The sequence below is a fragment of the Lycorma delicatula genome, chromosome 1 (genome assembly GCF_047948215.1).
Source record: "Lycorma delicatula isolate Av1 chromosome 1, ASM4794821v1, whole genome shotgun sequence".
In the NCBI taxonomy this organism is placed as follows: domain Eukaryota; kingdom Metazoa; phylum Arthropoda; class Insecta; order Hemiptera; family Fulgoridae; genus Lycorma; species Lycorma delicatula.
Genome location: NC_134455.1, coordinates 259503432 through 259529934, shown reverse-complemented (window position 1 = coordinate 259529934; position 26503 = coordinate 259503432). Strand labels below are relative to the sequence as shown.

Genomic DNA, 26503 nt, shown 5'->3' with positions numbered 1-26503 from the left:
CACAAAGTAGATAACTGATACTCGACATTAAAGAATACAACATTGTAAGAGACTTGCCTGAACAATAATTAAAATCATATTGCATAAAACTGTAAGCACATACGTACTACTGCACGTACCTGTATGGTGATGTGAAATGAAATGACACAATTTTTGCAGTTGACTGTAATTTATTACTGGTTTAAGAGTATGTCAAATATGAAAAGTATAGCACTGAATAATGTGACACATGAATAGTCGAAATCTGATCACATCACACACACATACGGGTCAACGCCCCGCATATACACTATCCAACAAGTCATCCCCACCATTCACTTGCAAAACCTAACACTCAAAATCATGCATACGAACAAATACGCACACAATATTATACTTGCCTTCCACCTTGAAGTTACTTCAAACATACTACTTTAAGATATACACAAATAATAAAATGACAATATTAAAAAAAGTTAATGTCTAAAGTTTCTTTAAAAATAAATTTGCAATAAACATAATTTGCTAATTGGTCTCTTCAATACACCATTGAAGTCTTAACAGTGACAACCCGAACTTTATCCTCTGTTGGATGAAGTTCTACAGTACGGGCAACAATTTTCCATTGTTAAGAGGGAAGAGAGTCTTCCTTCATGATAACCATATCACCAATTTTTAAATTAGGTGAAGGAGTGGTCAACTTCTTTCTCTGCTGTAGGCCATTCAAGTAGTCTCGCCACCACCGTGACAGAAGTATTGCAACAACTGTTGAATTTGCCGCCAATGAGACAATTAATTTTCTGGAAGTTCAGATATGGAAGGTTCAGAATTAGTTATGAGTACATCACCGATTAAGAAGTGAGTGAGTTTTTGGAGAAAGATCGGTTGGGTTATCTGACAAAGGAACTAATGGGCGTTAATAACCTTAAAAACTGAATTTAAGTAAAAACTGATGTTTTCATGATACGTTTTAGATGTGTTTTGACAAATTTGACTGACAACTCCCAAAAACCTCCAAAATGTGGAGACTTTGGTGGTATAAAATGTCATGTTATAATCCACTCTTGGGGTAGAGAGGTTAAGAGAACTCTTGAATTCCTCGTTCAGCACCAACAAAATTAGTGCCATTGTCAGAGTACATATCTTTGGGTTTCCTACGTCTTGAGATAAATCTTTGAAGTGCTGCCAAGAAAGACAAATGAAATGAAAGTGGAAAATTTTACTAAACTTCTGTCATTGATGGGCCAAGATTTTTGACGAATAATTTTTAATAACTGTAGCTCTGCATGAAGCGTTTTGATGTGAAAATTTCTGGCAGGCAAATAAGTAAATATTATAACTCTTTGGTATGACGATGGGGTGAATTTGATCTGAAGTTAAATCTGAGCACTTTAATCTTCCACCAACAGGTATTACATGTTTTGTCTAACAATGGGCTTGGAGAAATGAATTTGCTAGTTTAGGTTAGTAGTGGTTTTCCTAGCTGCAAATCGTTAAGCTCACTTGGATATCGTTCCTTTTACACAATCTTCACCAAAGCACGCTCTGCTAATCGAAGTTCAGAAGCTAATAATGGATCGCGAAGAGGCAAATTTTGTACTCGAGAGTAAATAAAGCGTAAACAGTAACTCATTACACGATAAGCCTTTGTAAAACTAGAGAAATTATTTAAATTGATCATTTGGTTTTCACTTGCAACACAACACTGTACGAAGACGCTCTGGCATTTGACAACCAATTGGTAGACTAACTGGTTCTTCTGGAGATACTGTGATATACAAGAATGAAGGCCCCTTCCAATACAAGTCCGCCTTTGTAATCTCATCTGGCATTAGGCCTCTTGACAGATAGTCAGCAGGATTATTTTGACTCTTCACATGCTTCCACGAACTGATGTCGGTGTTAGTTTGTATCCTAGATATCCTGTTCGCAACAAATGTTCTGCATTGAAAAGATGGAGCTTTAATCCATGCTAATGTTATAGTCGAATCAGTGTAATATGAAATTGAATCAACTTGAAAATTTAATGTATTAACTGCTAATTTGCATAGTTCAGATAACAACAAAGCGCCACCCACACAAATTTTCATTAATGGTGCGACACGAGATTTTGATGTAACTAAATTAATAGTGATGATTCAATTATGTTCAACTTCAGAACACTTTTCTATGTAGGGACTATGGCCCTTTGGACTTGAATGTTTGATAGCATGTACAACATGCGTTGTACATGAGTGTAACATGTTCACTCTAGAAACTGAGTCTACTCTTCAAGTAATTCATCAGGTACTTCTTCATCCTATCCTAGTGAATAGGACCACAAATTTTGCATAGGACCACAATTTTGTGGTTAAAATTACTGAACCTATGATTCCAAGGGGATCAAAAATCCTTTATATTGCCGACAAAATAGTGCATTTAGTTGTTTTTTACAGGTGTGTTTTCTTTACTAAAAGAAGGTTGGAATACATCTTGTCTTGGATTCCACACAAGATACAGTGTCTTAATCGTAGTGTCTTGATCTACTTCAACGCCACCCTTAGCCATATTCTAATGGAACGTTAGATAGAATGTCCGGATTGTTAGCGCTCCACTTTCTAAGATGAAAACCGCCTCCATGAAGCAAATCATTTAAATCACGCCGTAGTTGTTTTGCTTCTTTTATAGTCTTGGCCCCAGTCATAACATCGTCCACATAAAAATCCTCTAAGTCTACCTTTGATGCGGCTAGAAAGGAGGATACTTCATCCAATGCTAACTGATTTAGCGTTCTCGTTGCTAGTTAAGAACCACTAGCGATGCCATAAGTGATTGTAAGCAATTTAAATATTTTAATAGGATTTCTGATTGGTCTCTTCAAACGATTAGTTGTAAATTTTGCTGAACTGATTGGACGTTAATCTGATGATACATTTTTTCAGTATCTGCTGTTATAACATATGGATGTGTTCTGAATCTTGAGACAATACTGACGAGATCCGATTGTAGTATTGAACCAACGATTGAGATGTCATTCAATGAAACACCGGAGCTTGTTTTTGAGAATGCATCGAAAATTACCAGTAATGTGGGGGATGTAGAATCTTCTCTTAACACTGCATGATGCAGAATGTAATAAGCTTTCGATGAATTTGCTTCAGTCGTTGTAATTTCCTTCATATGTCCTAGCTCTTCATATTCTTTCATGAATTGGAAGTATTGTGAATGCATCTATGGCTTAACGGATAAACGCCTTTCTAATCTTCTGAATACAGAATTGTTTGATTCACCAAGCTCACAAATATCACCCTTCAAGGGGATTTGGACACAGTACCCTCCAAGATCATCCCTGATGGTTGTATTCATAAATAAGTCTTCACACAGTTTGTCGTTTCCGGTGTACTGCTTTTTAGAACAACCGTCTTGTATCTCCCAAAACTTCTGTGTAGTTTTATTGATGTCGTCCAGCGTAGATAGAAGACAAACTGTAGTTATGTGCTACATAGTATTGGTCGTTACCTTACTGGAAATGATCTAACCAAGCACTGTATTTTGAAGGGTTGGAGATGAATCATGAAGTTTTAGTCTTTTGTCACGTAGAAAGTCGAAAAATAACTCTGCTCCAGTGAGCAGGTTGAACAGCATCACTCGATTGATTGAAATGAGGATCTGCTAACTGAACATTAGATGGGAGTTTTCATGTCTGATTTCTCAATTGGCACAGTGGCTAAGTGTTAGGTAATAGAGTAGTTAAGTGTTAGGACTACACAATCGGTGGTGGAGGAAAATGTATTAAATCTTGATTTAATGACATATTGAACAACTTTTGTTTTGGTAGTGGATGTTCCAATTTCATTGAATTCTACTGATACATTTACAAATGGCAAACCTAGTTTTCTGATCGCCTTATCAGTCACAAAATTTGACTGTGACTCGAATGTAATAATGTACGACAAAGATGAGGAGCCCCACGATGATAGAGAACAGACACTAGGGCAGTAGACAACAACACTGAAGAAGGAACACCTTGGCACGATATATGTGATGTGGACACAATAGACTGATTTTGACTACTGGATTCAGCTTTGGAAATTGACGTATTTGTTTCAGGATGCAAAGATTTATTCGTCTTTTATGAATAATGCAATAACGTATTGTGACGTTTACCACCAAGTTTGTATGACCCTTCACCACAATTTTTTATTTTTGATCACCAGAAGAAGGGAAGTAAAGCATAATCGTCCTAACTTCCGCACTTCCTTTTCTCTATCATTAATGGATAATGATTTGAACTTGTCACACAAATAAAATGGGTGAGAATTATCACATAATGAAAATTTCTTTATAGAAGATAATTAGACGTGTATATATTATTTTTTGAATTTTGTTTTTTGATTGAGAATTTCCAGTTTGAGATTGTTTTAATGAGGAAGCTGGTTTAGATTCAACAGTTTCTATGATTTGACATCTTTTCTGTAGAAATTTTATTAAATCAGAAAAAACGGGTACATTGCCAAATCCTATCTCTGATTACCACTGACTGTGAGTAGTTTTATCCAACTTCCTGAATCATTACAAGTGAGTCATTACAGTGTCCCAGTATTCAGTGGGTTGACCTACTGTATGAAGGGCACGCACATGTTTTTGTACATCGTCAATTAAATTTTTTAAATTAGAGTTACACTCTTTGTCTAATTTACTTAGATTGAAAATGGCTAACAGGTGTTTGTTGATTAAATACCTTTTGTTTTGAATTCTCTCCACTAAGAGATCCTAACCAATTTTATGATTTTTGGATGACCCTTCTAGAGACTATAAAACACTGGCGGCATTGTCTTTTAAAGACAATTTGAGATAGTGAAATTTCTGACAGACAGATTTGGATTGTCATGAATTAATAAAACTCTCATGGTATGATGACCACTGACATATTGACCTCTTCTCATATTCTCCCGAAGATGTGGGCAGCTTGACAAGCTGGTAACGAAAAGCAAGTAATTATTTTCGTCGGTTGTTTCATGTTTTATACCATAGTATCAGCTTATTGAGCTGCTGAATTTTAGTTTGTGCTTGCATAGTTAATCGATAGAATGTATCTTCAACTTGAACTCAATCATCATCATGGCTTTCAGAATCTCTAAAATGTCGATTTCGGTTTGAATTTTTCGAATTCCGATAACAGTTCTTGAAATTTAACTAACTAACATAATCTGATTTATCTAAGTAACTATTGAATCTTGTCACTTGACCCTTAACTACAGCCCCTTCTGAATCCTCCATTTTAAAATTAATAATAATAAAGGTATGATTTTTCACAAATAATCGTATTATACGACAGGCGTACTAACAACATTTAAAACTGTACAAGTATAATGATTGAATAGAAGCATGCACACAGAAATATGAATAATTAAAAATAGGCTATTGTTTTAAAACCGTGTAATATCCCTGTGTAGTATCGTGATTTAAGGTAGTTAAAGGGAGATTGAAAAGGAAAAAGGTGATAAATTAAAAGCATAAAGGTGATAAATTAAAAGCATAAAGGGGATTTAATTAAAAGTAAAGACAGAATCAATATTTTGAAATAATCGTTTATGATAAATTAAGAATAATAGAATATGGATTATTCTGGTCACGGGGCCTTGCCTCAATGATTGCTGGTTGTCAGCGTAGGCTGCACTAGTAGCCGGCGTAACTGGTAATAACAGTCGCACGACTTCAAGTCGCTAGTAGTCAAGTTACGGTTAAACCTCAGCTAAGCTGACCTCCTTTTAAACAAACACAACGCGTAAATGAGGTAAATATGAATAAAGAATGATGCACAACTATCCGAATACGTAATTAAGTATACGTGCATGTATTGACGAATGCACCAACTGATATGATTTAATACACATACAGTACGGAAACACTGTTACGGTACATATAATGGTTAACACAAACACGAAAAATTACCCTTGGGTTGATTTTTTTATTTATTAAATTGATTAATAATTATGGCTGGTTAATGATAAGAAAATCCGGTCGGTAGGACCAACATTGTGATCTGAAATGAAATGATATGATTTTTGCTGTGGACTGTAATTTATTTGTTTAATATGACACATGAATAATCGAAATCTCATCACACCACACACACATACAAATCAACGCAGACTCTCCAAACTCTCGGTCCCCGCATACACACAACTCAACCAGTCATCCCCACCACTCATTCTCGCAACCTACACTCATAATCGCGAATACATACACACACAGTATCAACCACTATGTAATTTTAAAAATAAAACACTGTAAATTTTTATAACTTACACTTTAATACTGTAATAAACAATACTTACTTACTTTAATACTTTAAACATACTTTTTTCTCCTACCCTTCTGAGCTGGATACTGCAGGATTAAGCTTAGTACAGCTCAGGAGGTTGTCCTTTTAACTCAAACGGGCCTTCTTGTCCGCTGGCAGTATGTCATGACAGGCACGACAGGTTTGCATCTTTCATTTTTGCCTGCCTCTAACCTTTGAAATGAGGTGGCCAAGCCCGACTATGTCGTTCCTGGGCCTCACCCCAAAGGCCGGGTCTCGGTCTTTATGCCTCTACCACGTACGCTCCCTAGAGAGTGCTGTGGCGGGCCTGGGTCTTTTCTTTCCTGAAAGGGGTTTGGAATCGCCCTTCTTCTACGGCCTGTGTTATTGTCTGCAGCGCTATCCCTCACCCCTTGCCATTTCGTCCTCCCTGGCCTTCTGCTGCAGGATTTGTGTAGTAATCCCTGCAATGACTTTAAAATTCTCCTTGTTGTTCAGCATGGTTTCAATTAAAGTATCAGCTGTGAAAGGTCCAGTTATTTGAGTGCACCGACGACGCTTGTCTTCCCACCGTTGACAGTCAAACAGACATGTTCAGGGGTGCCTGCTTCTCCACAGTAACGGCAGAGGTCATGTTCTGCACTTCTTCTTCCGTATAGGTACGCCCTGAACACACCATGTATGGTTGACCCACAGGTCAATCTGCGTTATAAGGCGAAAAATCCATCGCCCTGTTGAAGAATGGTCCCATCGCCCTTGACACTCCTGCAACATTCGTCTCCGTGCCTCAGTCTTGTCCATTCCTTCTTCCACATTCTTCTCATTCTTCCTCATGTGGGCCATCTGTTGAAGAGGAGGCATGCCAGCCAAAACTAATGTAGCCTCAGTCGAAACTGAGGAGTACGCGGAGATTACTCGTAGAGCGATCCGTTACTGTACTCCTTCTAGTACGCGCCTATGCTTACCTATCTCTAAGGCCTTCCCCCATACTGACACCCCATAGAGTAGTATGGAGTTGACGACGTGGCCGTAGAGCTTCTTTTTGCTCGTTCTGGGGCCTGTGACGTTACCTAGTAGTCTGCTGAGAGTTCGCACAGTCTCTCCAGCTTTGCCTGACACTTGTTTAACATGTGACTAGAAAACCCTTCTGTGGTCCAGCCATATTCCCAGGTACTTGGCTGTTTCGACCTGGGTAAGACGTCATCAATCCTTATCGGTATGGCCATCTTCCAACCAAGCAGACGAAGGTCGTTTTGACCCCAGAGAGTATTCTAGACCCTTGTCCAACAACCACATCTGTACTCGCCTTATGGCCTCGTTAGCCGTCGTGGTCACTTCAACTGTTCTTTCCGAGACCACAATAGCGAGATCATCTGCGAAAGCTACTGGAGTTACACCCTCAGGTAGTTGAAGGCGGAGGACATCGTCGAAGGCTGCATTGCAGAGGGTGGGGCCTAAGATTGAGCCTTGTGGCACCCTATATGTGATGGAAATGCGGAGCCTCTGGTCAACGGTGTCATACAACAGGTACCTATCCTCCAGGTATCTTTGTATGAGCCGTCTAATGCCATTATCGATCCCTGTATTCTTAAGGGTCTGGAATACGGCCTCCCAGCGCAGCGAGTTGAATGCATTCTTCACATCCAATAGTACGACCACTGGAATTCTCCTCGTGCACCTGGTTCCAGCTGCTGCCTCTGATGCCAGACTGAAGACTTTGTTCACAGCGAATGGGCCAGATCTCCTTTTCCTAAAGCCGTATTGGCTGTTGAGAAGCCTCCACTGTTCTCTATCCCCTGATTAAGCCTGATGTCTTATCATCTTTTCCAGTAGCTTGCACAATGTGTTGTTAGACATATTGGGCGATAAGCTTTAGCTGGAGCACCTGGTTTCGAAAGTAGTACAAGTAGCGACTCCTTCCACGCTGATGGTATATAATCTTCCGTTAGCATGGTGTTAAATATGTAAAGGAGTTCCGCCGGTGTTTTCCCAACTAAAACTCGCACTACTTCCACTGGTATCTCATCCGGACCGGGACTAGTCTTAGATTTAGTCTGACTAGGCTTCAGATTTCTCCCTGCTGTCTTAAGTTCTTCCATGCCATGCTGAACAATTCTGTTTCTCCTATTACAATCTCCTCCCTGACGAAGTTGTTTCGCTGCAGAAATAGTATCTCAACTGCCTCCTGAACTTGCTGCGTCGTTAGTACCGGGGATCTCCTTCCGAACTTCCTGGACACAATGCGGTAATCTTTCCCCCATGGGTCTCTGTCCACTTCTTCGCAGAAGGCGGATAATGCCTTCATTCATCGGTTGCAGCCTTGCAGTAACCCGATCCCTTTGCAGTAGTAGTGTTTGGAAGCAAGAATACAATGTGGTTTTCCAGTAATAGGTGTGCCTCACAGTTATTAGTTAATTTTCTTCATTTTTCTCAGTTCGCAGTCACCTTCAAAAATTTTTAGAAGTCATCCACGCTTTCGTATTGGCTAAGTGCTTATACTATAAGTTTATTGACGTTCTTAAAACAACAGGGACTTCTTGAATTTCGAATGACCAAGTTTCCTTTTTTCTGTTTCACTCATATTCGAACACAGAATTTCAATAAGTGCTACTTTTGAATGAATTCCATCAACAAGTTCCCTTCTTTTAATTTTAAATGTTTTGTCCAAAGTTAATTTATAAAATAAGGCTATTGCATTAGCATTAAAAATGTTTTCCCAGTCATAATCCGATTTTATTAATGGCCATTTTTTTACCTAGCCAGTTGCTAATGTCAGAATTACATACACCAGATTCTTCACCACTAATTTTTGCAAAAACTATTTGATTTCTGTTTTAAAATTTGTTCAGTTAACCATTGCTGCAAATCAAACCCTTTGTATTGCAGCTGGTCAGCAATTTTTTCTGCCTGAATTTTAAAAATGGGTCCATTTATGGAAACTCTTTCACTCGCTTTCACTTTCAACCACGTACTAGCTTTGTCCAAATCATTTTTTTTGAAGACAAAAAATTGTTGTGGTTGGCAACAGAACACACACGTTTGGCCTTCCCGGCATCACCAGGTATTTTCATTGCAGAACTGTATGCCATTAATAAGGCCTTACATCTGGTTAGCTCAAAATTTTGACATATTGTTTGCTCAGATTCCATGTATGCCTTACAGGCAATTAGCGGCGTATTATATTCCAGACACTCTATTATTTGTGAGATTCAGTGTATTATTTTGCAAATGACTAGACTTAATACAAGAGTGAGCTTCTGCTGGGTCCTCAACCATATAGGAATTTCAGGCAATGAGTGCGCAGATAGCACAGCAAAAGAAGCTTGTTTTCAGCCTTCTTTTACCAGCTGCATTGGTTCTAACAATCTTCTCTGTTTCCTGTGCATCACATCCTTGTGGATTGAATCTGTTATGCGGGATTGCATCACAGGTTTAAAGTAGGGGGTAAGGTAAAACTATTCTAGGGGATAATGAAATGTTATCTTCTGTTTTGTGATTTCTTATGGCCGTCCATTTATATTCAAAAATATAAATTACTGTTGTGTGTTCCAAACATTCATGCCATTTGCTGTAAAACAGATTTTATTGTTTTCAGATATATAATGTGACATATTTGTGTTTTTATTTCACTTTTAGCATGTGTGTTTCTTACCTTGAAGATATATTTTTGCATTTCTGGGTTTTTAATTTTTAATAGTCCAGTTTTCATAATATTTATTTTGTACAAATATATTGTGTCCAAGCGTTGATAACAAAACTGTTTTACTTCCTGAAAAAAAAAAGATTTTTTTTTACCTGATTTTTTTAATGAAATCTATCCTTAACTCCAAATTGTTGAGACAGTGGAAGTAGAAACCCCTGAGTTTTACACATGTCAGAATTAGATTGCCTGTTTTCTAGTTCAATAACTTTTAAGGGGGTTCATGGGATTTTTTTTAGGGAGCACTGCCTCCCTAGTCTAATTGAACAATGTTATAATAATATTCAACATTACAAACTTACAGTACTAATGAATTTTAAGATTTAATATTTCAGTAACTGTATTTTAAATTCACATTTTTAATACTCGGAAACAAATTTATTGTTCGAAAGAAAATAATTTGTTCATTATAACAGATTTCTAACTTTGTTTATTAGCAAGTTAAAACAAATTTTCCTCTATATTAATGATGAAGGATACCAACCAATTTTTTTATTTCTGCTTGTCATAAGTTACAACTGTAGTAAAATTACACATACTCAATCAAAGATATAATAAAGAATAAGTTATGATGATGACTATACTAAGAATAATGTAGTGGGTGCATTGTAAAGTGTTTTGCAGTTGTTCTAGGTACGGATGTGTAAGATATATGAAGCATTAGCTGTTTTGTGTCGAATTTAAAAATGATAATGAATAAAACACTTAACATTTGTTGAGTCTCATAGGTTTCAAACAATTTGGATTAGCTCTCATTTTTAAAAACTGTTAAAAATGTTAGAATTGTTAAAAATAAATATAATTTATTAACAAGCAAAATACAGCTATAAAAGGAGGAAGGGAAACAAATTTTGATTTCTCCAATATTTTATTCATTTTTCTTAGTTTATGTAGTGATTCAATATTATTTTTCTTAATTTTCAAATTAGTTAGAATCAGGAAAGCCACAATCTCTTTCAAATAATATTATGCCACTTCTCCATATATGTAATTTTTGACCATAGTAATTAAGTAGCTTGTGTACAAACTATTAATGTTGCATGCTAATTTGTTTTCCAGGGAAAATTCTCCGAGGCTCATGGTAAAATCAAAATTGATAAAAGACATTTGGCTAAAAAAAATTAGTACTGTACTGGAAGAACAGCAATCAGAACTGCAAAGGAGAAGGTACTTGTAATGTACTCTTAAATTATGTAACTTAAAGTAAATAGAAATAAAACATATTATCTCAGGAAACATCAGTTAAAATTTCAAGTTAGGATTCCGTACATCTTTTTTGTAATTTACTCTCTGAAAATGTATTGCCACAAAAATTCACGACAAAATTACATCATACAAAATTGAAACTTTTTTCCGGGTCTCCCTTCCATATAATTGAAAAGAACTGTACCCAAAGAATTATTGAGTAATTCAGCTAGTATCGTGTTAAAAATACAAAAATTACAGGCTTAACTACTTTATTTTCTGTTATGAGATGTAATACAATATTTGCAATGTATAATTTTTAATGTTTTATTAATTAGCATACTGTTTATAGAAAGGAAAAGAAATAAAAATGAAAATTGTTTGAGGAAAAAATAATTTTTTCCTCTAAAATTTGATTTGATTTACTCTATTGTATTCAATTTAATTTCTCTACTGTAGAAACACCATAGCTTAAAGTATTATGAATGGCTTATTATTTGTTTAACTTAAACTCAATGCAAGCAAGGTATTTCGAATGAGATGGAAGGATTGAGCACAGGAATTTATCAATTTGTTTAAAATAGAGTTACTTAGTGTGAAAAACATTAATTTGTCCTATAACACCTTTAGTCTACCTTTTAAATGCAAGCAGAGAATATGCACATTACAAAGGGTACAATATAAAATTAGATATATTTTGCTAGATAAGAATTTTCATTACTTTTTAATGACATCAGTCCCAAATTTTTCATAAATTCCCCTTTCATAATATCATGTTAGAGCTTGAAGAAAATGAATAAGAGTGCTACTTGTCACCTCCATAAATCTGTCTTTGTTTAGCTTTGTCACTTTCACATTCTCTCCTTTCTTTGTTGGCCAAGGGATGAGTCTTCCCTTTCATGATTTATAAGTTACACACGTTGCAGTTGTTCAACTGACATTATGGCCACAGTTGGCCCAAAGGGGTTTTTGCTTTTGTTTCTAGTTTGTCTCCATTCATATTTCTGAATCTAACATGATTCAAGATTAATTTTGTTACAATACTAAGGGTATATATAAGGGCCATTCAATAAAACATATAAGCTTATACCAAATAATTATTTATAGCAAAGATATTAAAATTAACACTATTTATCTGTTTAATCTTGAAAGTACTAGAGAATTTAGGAAATGCTTTTCAGGTTAGAAAATCCTGTATTCACATCCCCATGATAGAAAGGTTGTTGTATATATTAACAATTATCAGTATACACGAGCAGCTAATGAATAAAGCAATAAGGAGTTCCTCCCATTACAAGTACAAAATGGGTTCCTCCTCAGTAGAAACAGGACACTCTATTCCCTTGGGGGTATGGGAGAGGAAACTGCGCCCAAAAGCAGTGGAACTTCTTTAGGAAGTTAACGATATTAGTATACAGAAGGCAATGAAAAACCACTATTAAAGATCCTAGTGATAATTGCTTGCATTGAATTATAATGCTGGCTTCTTTTGTTAAATGTTGCTGAGTTTACAAAAGAATTTAAAGGATCAATTGCATATAGGAACTTGCAATGTCAAGACTTTGTTTCAGAATGGAAAGTTAGAGAATTGTGATATTACCAAAAGATTTATTTATAGTACATGTACACATACCAACTTCAAATTATAAAGAAAATATTGAAGAGATGTATGAGAGAATTAATGATGTAATAAAATCGGAAAAGGATGGTGGTAAGGCATTGTTGAGAGTATAGAATGCTAAGGTCATTGGAAGGTGAAAAAAGAAAGTTTGGTAGGAAAATTAGGATTGTGGTTAAAATAGGAATTTGGCCACGAAAAAAAATTTATAGCCATTAGTACAAAAAATATAAAAGAAAATGTTTTGTTTTGTGGGTATTCCCCCTAGGGACAAAACACGATAGCAGATAGAACATATCTTAGAAAGCAATTGGATTTCCAGGTGCAGTTATCAGAAGTGATCATGTGCTTCTTATGATGGAAATCAGAATAGCTTTAAAGACACTAGAGGAAGCAAAGGTAGCTGAAAAATGGTATTTAGAAAAGTTGAAGAAAGTGGGCAAGGAAACAATAGAAGAAAAACTAGCAAAAGAAATCAAGGAAAGAAAAAAATGAGAAATATTAGAAGAGCTGGATAAGAATAAAAAATGCTGTAGTTAAAACAGCAGCAGAATAGTTAGGCGGTTAGGGGAGAAATAGCATCAAGAAACCATGACTACAACAAAAATACTAAAATTATGAAAGAAGATAGTTTAAGAATAAGGCAGGAGAAAGTGAAAAACAGATGTATAGAAATTATATACAATACATTGAGGTAGGAAGGAAGAGATATAATAATATTGAAGATCTAGAAAAGAAAAGGTAATACAATGGAAGGCAAAGAGCATTAAGTGGAAAAAATATTAGGGAATGGTAAACAAAGAAATTGAAGATAAGGATGGTAAAATGCTAAATGAGGAGAAAGAATTAAGAAAAATAATTAAGAAACATGGAAGAAATACATGGAGAACCTGTATAGGTCAAGAGAAAAACCTGAGAAACTTAATTGTAGAAAAGGAGGGGGGAGGTAGCTAAAGAGGATAAAGAACTGTTGATATTGAAAATATGAAGTATGGAAAGCAATTAAAGTAATAAAGAATAAAAAATTGACAGTAGATGAATTCCATAGAGAAATAAATGAATCGCAATAAATAATTGAATTGTGTAATACGATATTACAGTATGGGAGAATGGCCTGAACACTTTGTGAAAACAGTAATGATACCAATTCCAAAAAAAAAAACTTGCACAAGAAAATATACAGAAGACAGAAAAATAAATTTAGTAGCCCATCTGAACTAAAGTATCACACATATTTTAATGTAGGCCTACACTAATATCATTAGTATATGAAGAATTAATGATAAAAATGTTCAGTGTGATACAATTAATCTACAAAACAACCCTGTTGAAATTCAGTAAGCCACCAAAGCAATGTTTGTCAGACAGATTGGTATAACACTGTAGCAGAGGACAGCAGTTTATTTAATTGTTTTTTCGTTAGTTTTATAGTTTGTATTTGTTTTTCTAAAATATTTAATTCTTTTGTTTTGTAATTTGAACATTTTGTTTGTTTCATAATATTTAGTTAATTTTTTTTTTTTTTTAATATACTTTGTAATTCTTAGGTTTGTATTTAGTTACTGTAGACTTAATTTATACCATTTTATTCAAAATCAAATCTTTTAACAAGTTTTGTTCAAAATGTTGATTTGTTTATTAGCCACTTAGTTATTATTGCCAAACATAAAATAATGTATTTCAACCAAAATTTTTCTTGAAAACTACTAAAAATACAATTGTAAAGCCTATTTAATTTTATTTTGTCAGATTTCATTAATAAATTTACCCTTTAACTTTAGACCCAAGAATGGCCTAATTTTTTCAAAGGTGAAGAAATCATGGTATTTCCAAACACCTTTAGTATATACATAAATGAAAGTTCTCATCATTAAATTCTAAAATCTCTGTTTCCTTATTTATTATTTTCTTCTATGATTTCCAAATTGTTTTCTTTATAGGTTATAATTTTAGTTTCATCAGTGTTCAGATACATTTGAAAATTTACTCTTGGCATTTTTACAGTTACAGTAGTACTCTGAAAGACATTTTATTAACAATGAAATGGTTTTATCAATAATTTGATGGCAATCATTATTTTATTTTGAAATCTCCAGATAAATCATAATTATTTTTAAAGGACTTTTTGTAACAGGTCATATGTTTTATTGATTTTTTTCACTTCTATTAAAAACAGTAATATTAATTGTTATTACTGTAATATCTTTATGTAAGATTTTGCATATTTATGTTCAAATTTTATTAACCACTCAAATCTGACATAATTTGTTTTTGTTAATACTTTTCTTTATTTTTATATTTATGATAATCGCGTTATCATTATTGATTTGTCTTGTTTTACTACATTCTTAAACTAATAAATTGTAATTATCTAAGCGTTTTAAATTGTTAATTAATTAATTTTAAATTAATGTGACAATATATATACTATAATTCCATATAAAACTACACCAGCGGACATATTTGATAGTTGTGGTTTACTCACTTTTCAGCTTTCCATAAACCAGAAATTTTCTTTTAAAATTTATATAAAAATATAATATTTTATGTTTCAGAAGCAAAGATGCTCTTGACAAATGGCAACACGATGCAAAAGAATTGCAGATTAAAAAGTGGATGGAATATCTAAAAGGTTACATGAATTGTATTTTAATATTGATATACTTTCTGTTCTTAGTAAAAAAAAAAAACCAAAATGCCTCCAAAACTTTTGATATATCTATATATTTAATGGGAAGATAGTAAACTGTATCATTGACAATATATTGTCAATGTAAACTACTGACAGACTAAATTCATTATAGAGGACACTATTAATTACAATGCTATCAGTCATTCTAATGAAAAGACTCTGTTTAATTAGATCCCAGATGTCCTCTGAAAGTCCAATTTCCATGTAATTTGAAAAATTAAGTTTATAGTTTTTCATATTTTTAAAGTGTGTTCTAATAACATATTTTGTTTTATCATCCTGTTTAAAGAATTTTCTTTTAGCCATCACTATTAGCTATAGCCATCAACTTACTTGCCATAACAAAGTATATAATTTTACATTATCTTCTACTCAAAAAGCAGGATTGCAGTAGGGTATTAAATTGCTTTAAAGTGAAGAGAATGATGTAAATCAAAGAAGGGAGCAGTCACTGAACAGTGAAAATCGCAATAACATTGTTTTTCAAGAAAATGTAATTCCATTTTTACAATACGGTCAGTGATGCTGACAGTCTAAAAATAAATTTGTTTTTGATGTATCAAAGTCGGCAATATTCAAAGAAAGTGCAACACAAGAATTTTTATGCTGATATGACTTCACAGAAAATTGTGAAAGCCTAGATGGATCTCCTGATCTGATTGTATCTGAGCACTTTGACTCAAAGGGATTTTTAATAACAGGGGTTTTTATTTCATAATCATTCTTCATGATACAAAGTGTGATGCTGATTTGTTCAGTACTTAAAAATGATCCTACCATAAAAAATTGCATGTTGTTAAGGAAAACAACAAACTTATTAGCTTTACACAGCATAAACAATGTATATCGATATGTAAACAGTTATTGAATTAGAATATTATAACATCATATACTTGTCATATGCTTCCATTTTCTTGTGAAAGATCTAGAAGAAGGTAATAATTGATAACTCGGTGAATGTGTTATCATTCTCTCCATTTTGTAATTTTTTATGGTAGTAGCTTGTCTATTCTTCATAAATGGGTAGGATTTTCATGAAAAAATGTGATTATAATGTAAATTAAAAAGATAAAATTTTTTCTGTTTTTTATAATCAAATAGATTATTAATTTGTACTTAATTTATATTTTAGCATCTAATTAAATTAGAGATCTAACTATTAAATTAATTACTAAAAATAAAATATATTTGACAAAGAATGCAAACTGAGAAACTCCCTTAATTGTTTCATAATAATAGTCATATTTATTTCATTAAAAATGCAGACATAATATTACTCCAATAATTCTTGTAATTTTTCAGGAGAAGCTTCTTCTCAAATGCCTCAACTTGAAATGCCGTATGGTGTTGATGAAGAACATAAACGAATGATTTCTAGGAGCGAAATTGGCAAGGTAGATATACTTACTTTCTTGTCATTAAATTATTTTATATATGGATGAGTAAAGAAAGATACGATGATATAAAGATATCACAAAATATTAGATTAACAATTTTTTTTTGAAGCAGCATGATAAGAAATAAGCTGTGATTGCAATAAAAGAACATAAGTCGTTTAGATATTTAATTTTATTTTCAAGTGTAGGATTTTTGTGTATTTTTTTATAAATACTGTGTATACGTACTGGTCACTAATTTTCTGATTACATCAATTGGCTTATCATTGTAGCATTCAAGATTTTCCATAAACTTATAAATCAAAACAAATATATGTGTTTAAATATAAAGAACATAGAGCATTATTTCAGTTTTATAAAAGATGGACATGATGAACCCTTTTTGCAATTAGTTTTTTGCACATATCATGTCAATTCCCAGCATTTTTTCCAAATTAGGAAAGATCATGTTGGAACATCATCTTTTCAAGATAAAAATATTCCAGTATCAATAGATAATCAATAGATAATAATTTAATTTACTTAAATTTGGCTCATAACGATATAAAAGATAATTTAATTTATTTAACTAGGTCATATTGATATAAGAAGAGTTGGCATTTAAAAAAAAAGTACAACTTGACAGATTAATCCTTAATGCTTTCTTTCAAATGTTTAATAATTAAAATTTTATAAATGTTCTCTTCTGTCAAAGAAATTTTCATATTGTTTCATTTAATTATTCTTTTTCTTTATTATCATTATACACTGAAATTCAAAACAGCTCAAAATACAAGAAGTATTTATAAATATGTGTAATAAAAATATTGAAAGTTAAGGTAATTGATGTAAGCTAATTTTGAATGACAAAAATGTAGTATGAGGCTGGTGAAAGGAGGAGTTCTGCATAGAGGTGATTGTTGTGAATGTTTTCTTAGTTGACAAGAACAATAGATCAGGAAGGAAAAGAAGCATGTTTTTTGACTTAGTCAATAAAAAAATGAAAGAATAATGTAATAAATGAACTCCATTATTTATTTAATCTGTTTATTTATTTATTTTTAATTCAGATATAAGCTTGAAGATTGAGCATGGTTATATGGAACAGAAATCTTTTAGGATTTGATGAAAAATGACCATGCTTGGACCAGGATGTAAAACTTTATAAAAGAATGGCTGTAACACTATGGATCTACTTTGGAGATAAATAATTAAATTTGTATGTAGATTTGGTCTTAGTCCTTGTTTAAACTTGGACTATGATTCACTTTAATGAGATCATAAAGAGGCGGGAGGGAGGGTACTGCACTTTTCTATGTCAGACATATTTTTACATTTTTATTTTGTTAAGTTGTTATGTACTATTTTTTTAATTTATTCATTTATATTTACAGCAGGAAAAATCCTCAAACTCTAAAAGGAGGTTTTCAAGATCTACAGAAAATAATTGGTAAGCATGTAGTCATGTGATTTTAATAACACTGTAGCAGAATTATATCCATAAAAAAACTATTTAAGGTAATATTTCTTCAGAAACTGTCAAGTTATTTTGACTAATTTTATATATCTGTCATTATCTAATATAATGTTTAAAGTATATTATTACAGGCTATTTATTTGAGCATAACTTCTAAAGTTGATTGGGTCCTGGGTCTTAGTCAAATAAACTGTAAAACATTTTAATAAGTATGCCATCTAAAGCAAAAGGTGCTGAACCTCATATTTCACAAATTGCTTTTGCAGTATTTTCTTGAATGTTAATAAGACAATGTTAATTTTATGAAAAGGTTAATAAGACAATTTAATCCTTATATAAATATTTACATTCATAACAGTTGAAATTACATTAATTCATAATACTTGAAATTTTCTTTCTGGGTTAGGGAGTTTTTATGGGAAAAGGTATTCACATGACCTCAGTTCTGACTCTTGGCACCCGTATAATTATTTTAATATAATATTCATTATGAAATACGAAGTCTACAAAATTTATGTAATTTCTGATGTCATTAGATCAACCATCTTCTGCCTATAGAAGCTTTTTTTGAAAAGTTTTTAGTAAATTCACACAATGTCATCCATAGACTTTGAGAAATGAGTTTCAATATCTTGATGAAAATTTCCCAAAATATTAATTTTGGGAAATTAAATTTATTAATTTAATTAAACGATTTTAAAATTTAGTTTATTAAGCAATAACCTGACTGGTTAAAATTAAAAACAATTATTCATATTTAAATATTTCCTTTAAATTTTTTAAAACTGTTATAATTCCAGTGTGAAAAAATGGTTCTTGATAAGCTTTAAAATGTCAAATATTTTATTACAAAAATATTTTTGCTAATTATATCTTGTGATAAAATTATTCAAAAATATGTGACATTAAATTTTATATGTGAATCTAATTTTCCATATTAGATCTAAAATACAAAAATACTTAAAAAAATTATTGAAAAAATAAAGTCAAACAAAAAATAAAATAAAGAATGGCTAAACGTTACAAAATGTTTTTGCCTAAAATCGTAAAATGTTTAAGTGCAAACAACTCTAGCAAGCCTGCACATACAAAGTGTTCATTTTAAGATTGCCACCACAAGGATATTTTTGAAACTGAGTTAGAAAAAAATGTAATTGGTGGAAAAAAATACAGTATTGCATTTTTCAAATCGCTTCCATTCTTCCTAATATGACTACCAAATTTATTTTTTGCAGTTTACGATGGAAAACATTATTTTAAGAATTTTTTATTTTTTTGAGTATCTTAACGAAACGGGTCAGGAACAATTAGTACTCTCGAAAGCTACTAGCGGAATGACACAGATCGTCTGTTATCAATACGCTGAGAATACATCACTGGGTTGATGTACTTATTATGGCTTAAAATGAGGATGTAGAAGACTTAATTGGTACAGTCAAGGAAATATTATATGACTGTGAAAAGAAAGTCTGAAATAATTTTAATGGTTATTTGATTCAATTGATAAGAAAAATTTTAATTAAGAAAAATAACGCTCATAAACTAGCGTTATTTTTGCTATTGTATTTGAACATCATACGGTATATTGTACAACTAAAAAACAACTTTTTTGTTGTTGAATAAATAAGACTTGATGATGTGATTTCTGATGTCATATTAGATCTCCCATTTCCTGCCTATAACACTTTTTTTTTAAATATTTGCTGAAAGGCAGTACAAGCTAAGTGAAAACAACATTAAATAAAAAAATATATACTTTTTTTTTAACTGGTTGTTTTCTAAATTACAGTTGTGTTATATAGGTTTTCATTTAAAATGCAATAAATCATTATTTGTTGATATTGATTTTTATGTAGTAGTGTAATGAGAGTTTCCAGTATACATTGTTACCACATATATGCCTAATTTAATATCGGCGGACGACAACGGTAGCAGCTCAGATGTCAGCTTGAGCACAGTATACATACGTACATGATTGTACAAGCGTCACTCCCGCCGCGCTCTCATCACAGCGGCGTTGCGGCCCCACCTTTCTCAGGCTCTAATAAAAGAGCGTGCACGAGAGTGAATTTTTAATTCATCGTCGACCACCACCTGGAGAAGACCAAGAAGAATAAAAAGAAGATGGAAGAAGACAGAAGTACCCTGGCCGCCTCAACGTGGGACCTCCCGGCGGATGCCAACATCCCCGCCGGAGCAGCAGACCTGGCCGGCCCGCCGCGAAAGCCGCTGAACACGGACCCTAACTTCCCGCTCCAGTTCGCAGAGTTTCAATCGCCCTAGCCGGCGGACTCAGCAGCAGGAGCCAGCCCAGCGTGGGATCGCTCGGGAGAACCACCACCTCGGCCGCGCCGTGAAAAGACGACCGACGCCGACCCGACACTGCGGAGCTCTGGGGACCACCACTGCCACGCTATAGTGGGGACCCAACTGCCGCTGGGGGGAATGATCTGATTTCAATGGACGAGCCACAACTCTCCGACTTCGCCGGAGACCAGCTTTCGGACCCAACAGCTCCTCTCAGAACTAATGCAAAAAGCAGCGGCCCTTTTCAGGGCTACCACAACGTTATAAATTATAGGCTGTCGAAGCCATTAGACAACAATAGCCCCTCTCAGGGCTTCTACAAGGTTATTAAGTGCCACGTGCCGTCGAAGCTATTTGGTGACAAGATATAGATTGAACATTTAGTGGTATAAAATTATAAATCGAAAATAGTTCCAAAAATAATGCTAGCACAACATTTGTTCTAACTGCGCATGTAGGTAGCATAATGAAAAGCATTCAAACTGGTCTCAAGGATATAATAAAATATCAGAGAACCCACTATTAAACACCCGTTCCAAGTACCCTTTTTAATCATCTTTAAAAATGATGGGTTAAAAATTTATCATGAATCATCATTACATGGGATTTTCAATCCTATCATTCTATTTACGGATTTCTATTTCTGATTGTCAAAATCTAATTATGGATTTCTATTTGTTATTGTTGAAATCCAGTTAGGAATTTCTATTTCTTATTGTTAATTTTGTATTGCACTGACGATATCAAATTTACTCTAAAATGGCCGTCCAGTCCTGAAATATGCTTCTTTTGCAAAAATAAAAAAAGCCGCCACAGACATTATGAAAGCTATTTAATGTTGAAATTATTCTCGACTGAGTGATAAATAAGGATAGATGAGCAACAATTTACAATATCAAATTTTTATCTATGATTGTTAATTTTTTTGTAGTTAACCTAAATTTTATTTCACAAAAATCTCCTAAAAAAACTATATTTTTTTTTTTAATTTTCATGATAAAAAATTAATGGAAAACAAAACACATGTAACGTTTTATAAAATCACAAATAAAGCAATCCACTTAAGCAACAAATTTGCGATGCTGTAGACTTATATCCAAATTATTCATGTATGAACATGGTTCCAACTGGAGATGTGTACCTCTAAACTGTTGCATTTAGTGAAAAATGCCAAATGATTTAAATAAGTTAAAATATTTTATTTTATAGCCTTTGATAGCCTTTAGATCGTAAACGGTTGCATTTAGGAAAATATATGAAAAAATATAAGTTTTTTCTGCCAAAAACTGGCAAACTATTTAAAAAGCAAAGTTGGAAGTCATTTTAGAAAAATGTATGAGATTTGAAAAATGCAAATATTAATGTTGAGGGAAAAATAAGTGGAGTTTCCCATGTAAAAGTTTTTGCAGTTTTTACAGTTTCAAGGATCATAGTGGTTGCAAAATAAACACACACACAAATTACTAGTCAATTGGATGTGTTCTTACATGCAATTCATTTATGAGTGGAATAAACTAATAAATATGTGCATCTAAAACTATTATAGGATAAATTATGTAGAATATACAGACATTAGTAATACATTTTTATTAGTATAAAATTATACAGACACTGGATACTGTCTCTACTCATTATTGATGTGTGGAGATCTTAATTGCTCAATGGCACTCTGAATTTGCTTGAAAGGATTAATTATATACATATATAGGATACAGAGGCAGGAAAATGTGGAGTATTAGGTTACTACTCAAACTACTGTGATAAGATCCAGGAAATTCTCAGTACTATACAATGATGTATTTTAAACTGTTTTGTTCTTAATAGTGTTCTAATGGGGAAACAGATGTGGAAATCAGTAGGTATGTGGAACTCAGTTCCACTGACACAGAAATTATGGGATAGGTTTTCCTTAGGAAAGCCTATTTCTGAATCCTGGGCTATTTCAGAATCCTTGCAGAATCAATGTTAAGGAAATGGGCTGTAGAGTAATAATTATATTCTTGGTTTGTCTGCTTTGTGTAATTTTATTCATTTAAAATGGAGATTATTTCTGTAAGGAATTAAAGTAAATAGCTAGCAATAACAATGATATTTGTACTTAACTTGTATTATTTTTAATTGTTATATTATTTTGAGAGGTTTTCGTAATATTTATTTTTTATTTGCAAGTGAAATGGTGACCTCCAAGATCAGTGCAATTTTGGATGTTCTTCAAGAATTAAGGAAAACTAGAAGTGCTCGTGCTGTGACTCCACGTTCTGAAAAAAAGAATCTTTCTTTTGAAATAAAAAAGGTAAAATCACCATTTTGTTGTCGTGATAGTTTCTGCGATATGTGATATATCAAATAAAAACTATTTTGACAAATTTTAAAATTTGAAAAAGTTACATATATTATAATAAAAACACATAGGATTAAAATAAGTATTTTTATCCAGTGATCAACATGACAAAATGTGACAAAAAGTTTTAAAAGTACTTAAACCTACTGACTTTGACGAGGAAAGCTCCGCATCCTATTACAGTTTCCATCATGAATTAAATGGATTAAATTTTTTTCTTTAATGAATATCTTTATTTCACTACTATACTTAAAACCTTCCCTGGGAAAACACAAATGTGTCCTATAAATTTGAAAGCAATATATATCACATGATGTGAGAACAAAAACCAGACAAACATTTGGCTTTATGTGTAAGATTATTAGCTTGATGATTTCAAGTTATACACACAGGCAATGTAAAAGTAACTCATATTCCTTAGATAATCAATAAATTATACCTACTACTGAACATAAACACAAATTATCTTTCTTGAACTCTGCATGCATAGACAAGATGCAGACTTATATATTGAAACCCCCCCAACAACCAACACACATTTTATTGCCCTATACAGCACAACTACATGCAACTTAATTTAATTGGAAAATGAGTTAATAACTTTTTGAATACTCCTTTTATCATGCAGATCAGTGTATAAAATATATCTATCAAATATATAAAATATATATTTTTAAGTTTAAGTTTTGTTATATTGTTAGTGATTTATCGATACTAAATGATATTAATTTATTTTCAGATAATCTTCTGTTTTAATATGTTAAATCATTAAACAGATGGCGCAGTCTAGAAGCCCATTGAACTCATATTTTGAAATAACAGTAAATTATGTTATGCATGTAGGGGAGGATAATTAAGCCCTACATTATCAATATATCATTAAACAAATTTGATAAAATTTATCGATCAGTATCAGTATATTTTATTAAACAATAAAAAGATATTTCTTTTATCCTGAAGTCAATGGAAATTTATTTCCTCTGATTTCATCAGTTCACACCAGATTTTGAAAATGTTTTACAGTGTTTTCTCATAAGAAAAACAATTTCTTTGACTTGTATGGGAGAACTCCATATAATATTTTGATAAGTAGTAAATTTCTGTAAGTAATTCAACAGTATCTGCTGCTATATATATGTTATATACACAGAGTATTTCTAAAATAGGCTGCCAAACTTATGCCCTGGTTTTCTTATATTTTGAACAAACTAGCATGCTTGGTTTTTCTTCTTGCTTCATAAAATAATCAAGCATTCTACTAAAAATGAATACATAATATTTTTTTAATTCTTTGTTGAAGAGTCTTAGCATCATTAATAGGCCCTGAATAAACCAAAGATTTCAAGTGCCCCCACACACAAAAATTACATGATTCAAATCAGGCTGTCTAGCAGGCCGTGATATTGGCCCACCTCTTACAATCTAATTCTGCTTGTATGTAATGTTGAGTAGCTGTCTCACATGTAGCAGTAATTTCTTCTTTACAAGGATAAATCTTCCAAAAGTAGAGGGAGTTCATTTTCTTTGAACTGTCTATAATTATTACCAGTGTTGGAAGCAGACATAATTGTTCAGTGTTGTAGCAGAAAGTGAGGGCCCAACAAGCTTTTCCAGAGATGACAATCCACATGTTCACTTTTTAGCATTCCTGGTGATTTCCTTCAAATATGGCATAGGGATTTTCATCTGTTCACCCATGATCGTTATGTAAGTTTGTAATAACATCTTTTTTTTCGCTAGCTTCATCAGTATAAAAAATCGAAGCAGCAGATATGGGATCTGCATTCTGCTGTTGATACCACTGGGAAAAATTCACTCTAGCTGGGTAATCTCTAAATGAAGTGCTTGAATTTGTTGTTTATGGTATGAATACAATAACTGCTCTTGCAGTACTCTCCACAATGTTGAATGTCCTACTTGTAACATATCTCCTAGCTGTCTAGTACTTACATGTGGTGTGGATCTTCTTCAACATAATTTAAAATGTTTTGCTCTAGAGCAACTGTTCTTGTTTACCTTTGTCTTCCGTGCCAAGTTCCAGTCTCTGAAAGCTTTCAAAAAATTGAAGCAAATGAGTGATGATTGGGTTGTTGTTGGTTAGGAAATTCTTCCAAATACAACGGTACTGCTTCCTGGCCACTACCATTGGCTCATCCATACATAAAAATCATATCCGCCTGCTCATGGTAAGAATATCGAACCATTTTAGGTAATATTAAAACCAACAAATTAATTGCTAATGTAAAAATTAACAATGCAAATGTAAACACAGTTCTAAATCATTTTTTTAAAAAATATTACCTGATTAATAAAACTTTGATTTTAATGCATCTCTTGTTTTCTGTTTTTAACAACAGATAATTGTAAAATCACAATGAAGTTTTGTTGTGCATTAGTTCGAACATCCTATTATGCAAATAATGATGATATATACTGGTAACTTCAGTAATGTTATTTTATGAAGCAAGTTAAAAAACCAAGTATGCTAGTTTGTTTAAAATTAAAAAAGAAAACTTTTTTGACTCTAGGTTTTTTTAATAAAATTTGGTTTTTGTGTTAATTGTATTTAAAATTACCAGGTCAAATTTCAACACAATTAGACAAACCATTCTGAAGATAAAAATTATTTAATGAAAAAAAAACAAAATTGTGGCCAACAAGAAAACAAAACATTTTTGGTCACATGTTTATAGGAACTTTTTTTTTCTTTATTTTAATATAAGAAAATCATTGCCGAAGTTTGGAGCCCTATTTTACAAACACTCTGTATACAATTCACTTGGCTGAACCTTTTTTTACCCTAAAGAAAGTAATTATACAAGGCATAAGCTTATGTAAACCACTTTTTCTAGTTTTAGGCTTTGCTAAATCTGTAGCTGTACTTATGTACTTCATCTGAAACAAATTAATTAAACTGATTTAAATTGCCATCTATAATTGTATCTGTTTTTATTTTTCAGATTAATGAACTACAACGTACAGTTATGTCATTAAAGGAAAAAAATATTAATTTAATATAAAAAAATGAATATTTATATAAATCAAGTTTTAATAAATCATAAATAAAATTTTTAATGTCAGAATTTCAAAACTATTTTATACTATGTTTTTCATTTTAAATATTATAATTAGCTAGCTTTTATATGATTCCATTTTGTGTTAATAGTAGTATTTCATTTCATAATAGTAGTAGTATAGGTAGTAGTAGTATTAATATGGTATAACTATTATTATTGTAAATGAAGGACCCCTGCTGTTTTACATATATATATATATATATATATATATAAAAACTGTGTTCAGGTGTGACCTTTGGAAAATAAAAGTATGTAAGACAAAAGTATGTACCATAATTTAAACCTTTACATTCCATTCGAAATAACTGCTCATTTAGTGTTGAGTATTGTATGGAAATTTCCAGAATAGGTGTGTAAAATAACTGGTTTTAGAGGAATAGGTTTTAATAATAGATGCAGTTTTAATAAAATGTTTTTACATTGAAATGACACTATACAAGGTGGTATTAAAACCAGTACAAATGG

General features: G+C 32.5%; 1 protein-coding gene across 2 annotated transcripts in view; it reads left to right on the top strand.

Moving 5' to 3' along the window:
* LOC142330892 (uncharacterized) overlaps window positions 1-26236 on the top strand; it is a 73120-nt gene extending 46884 nt beyond the window's left edge. For both annotated transcript variants that reach the window (XM_075376362.1, XM_075376370.1), the window contains 6 exons: window positions 11025-11132; window positions 15324-15400; window positions 16763-16854; window positions 18231-18286; window positions 22790-22913; window positions 25922-26236. In XM_075376362.1, coding sequence (XP_075232477.1) covers window positions 11025-11132; window positions 15324-15400; window positions 16763-16854; window positions 18231-18286; window positions 22790-22913; window positions 25922-25981 — 517 coding nt within the window. In that variant the 3' untranslated portion in view covers window positions 25982-26236. The remainder of the gene's footprint in view (window positions 1-11024; window positions 11133-15323; window positions 15401-16762; window positions 16855-18230; window positions 18287-22789; window positions 22914-25921) is intronic.
* The last annotated feature ends 267 nt before the right edge of the window (window positions 26237-26503 follow it).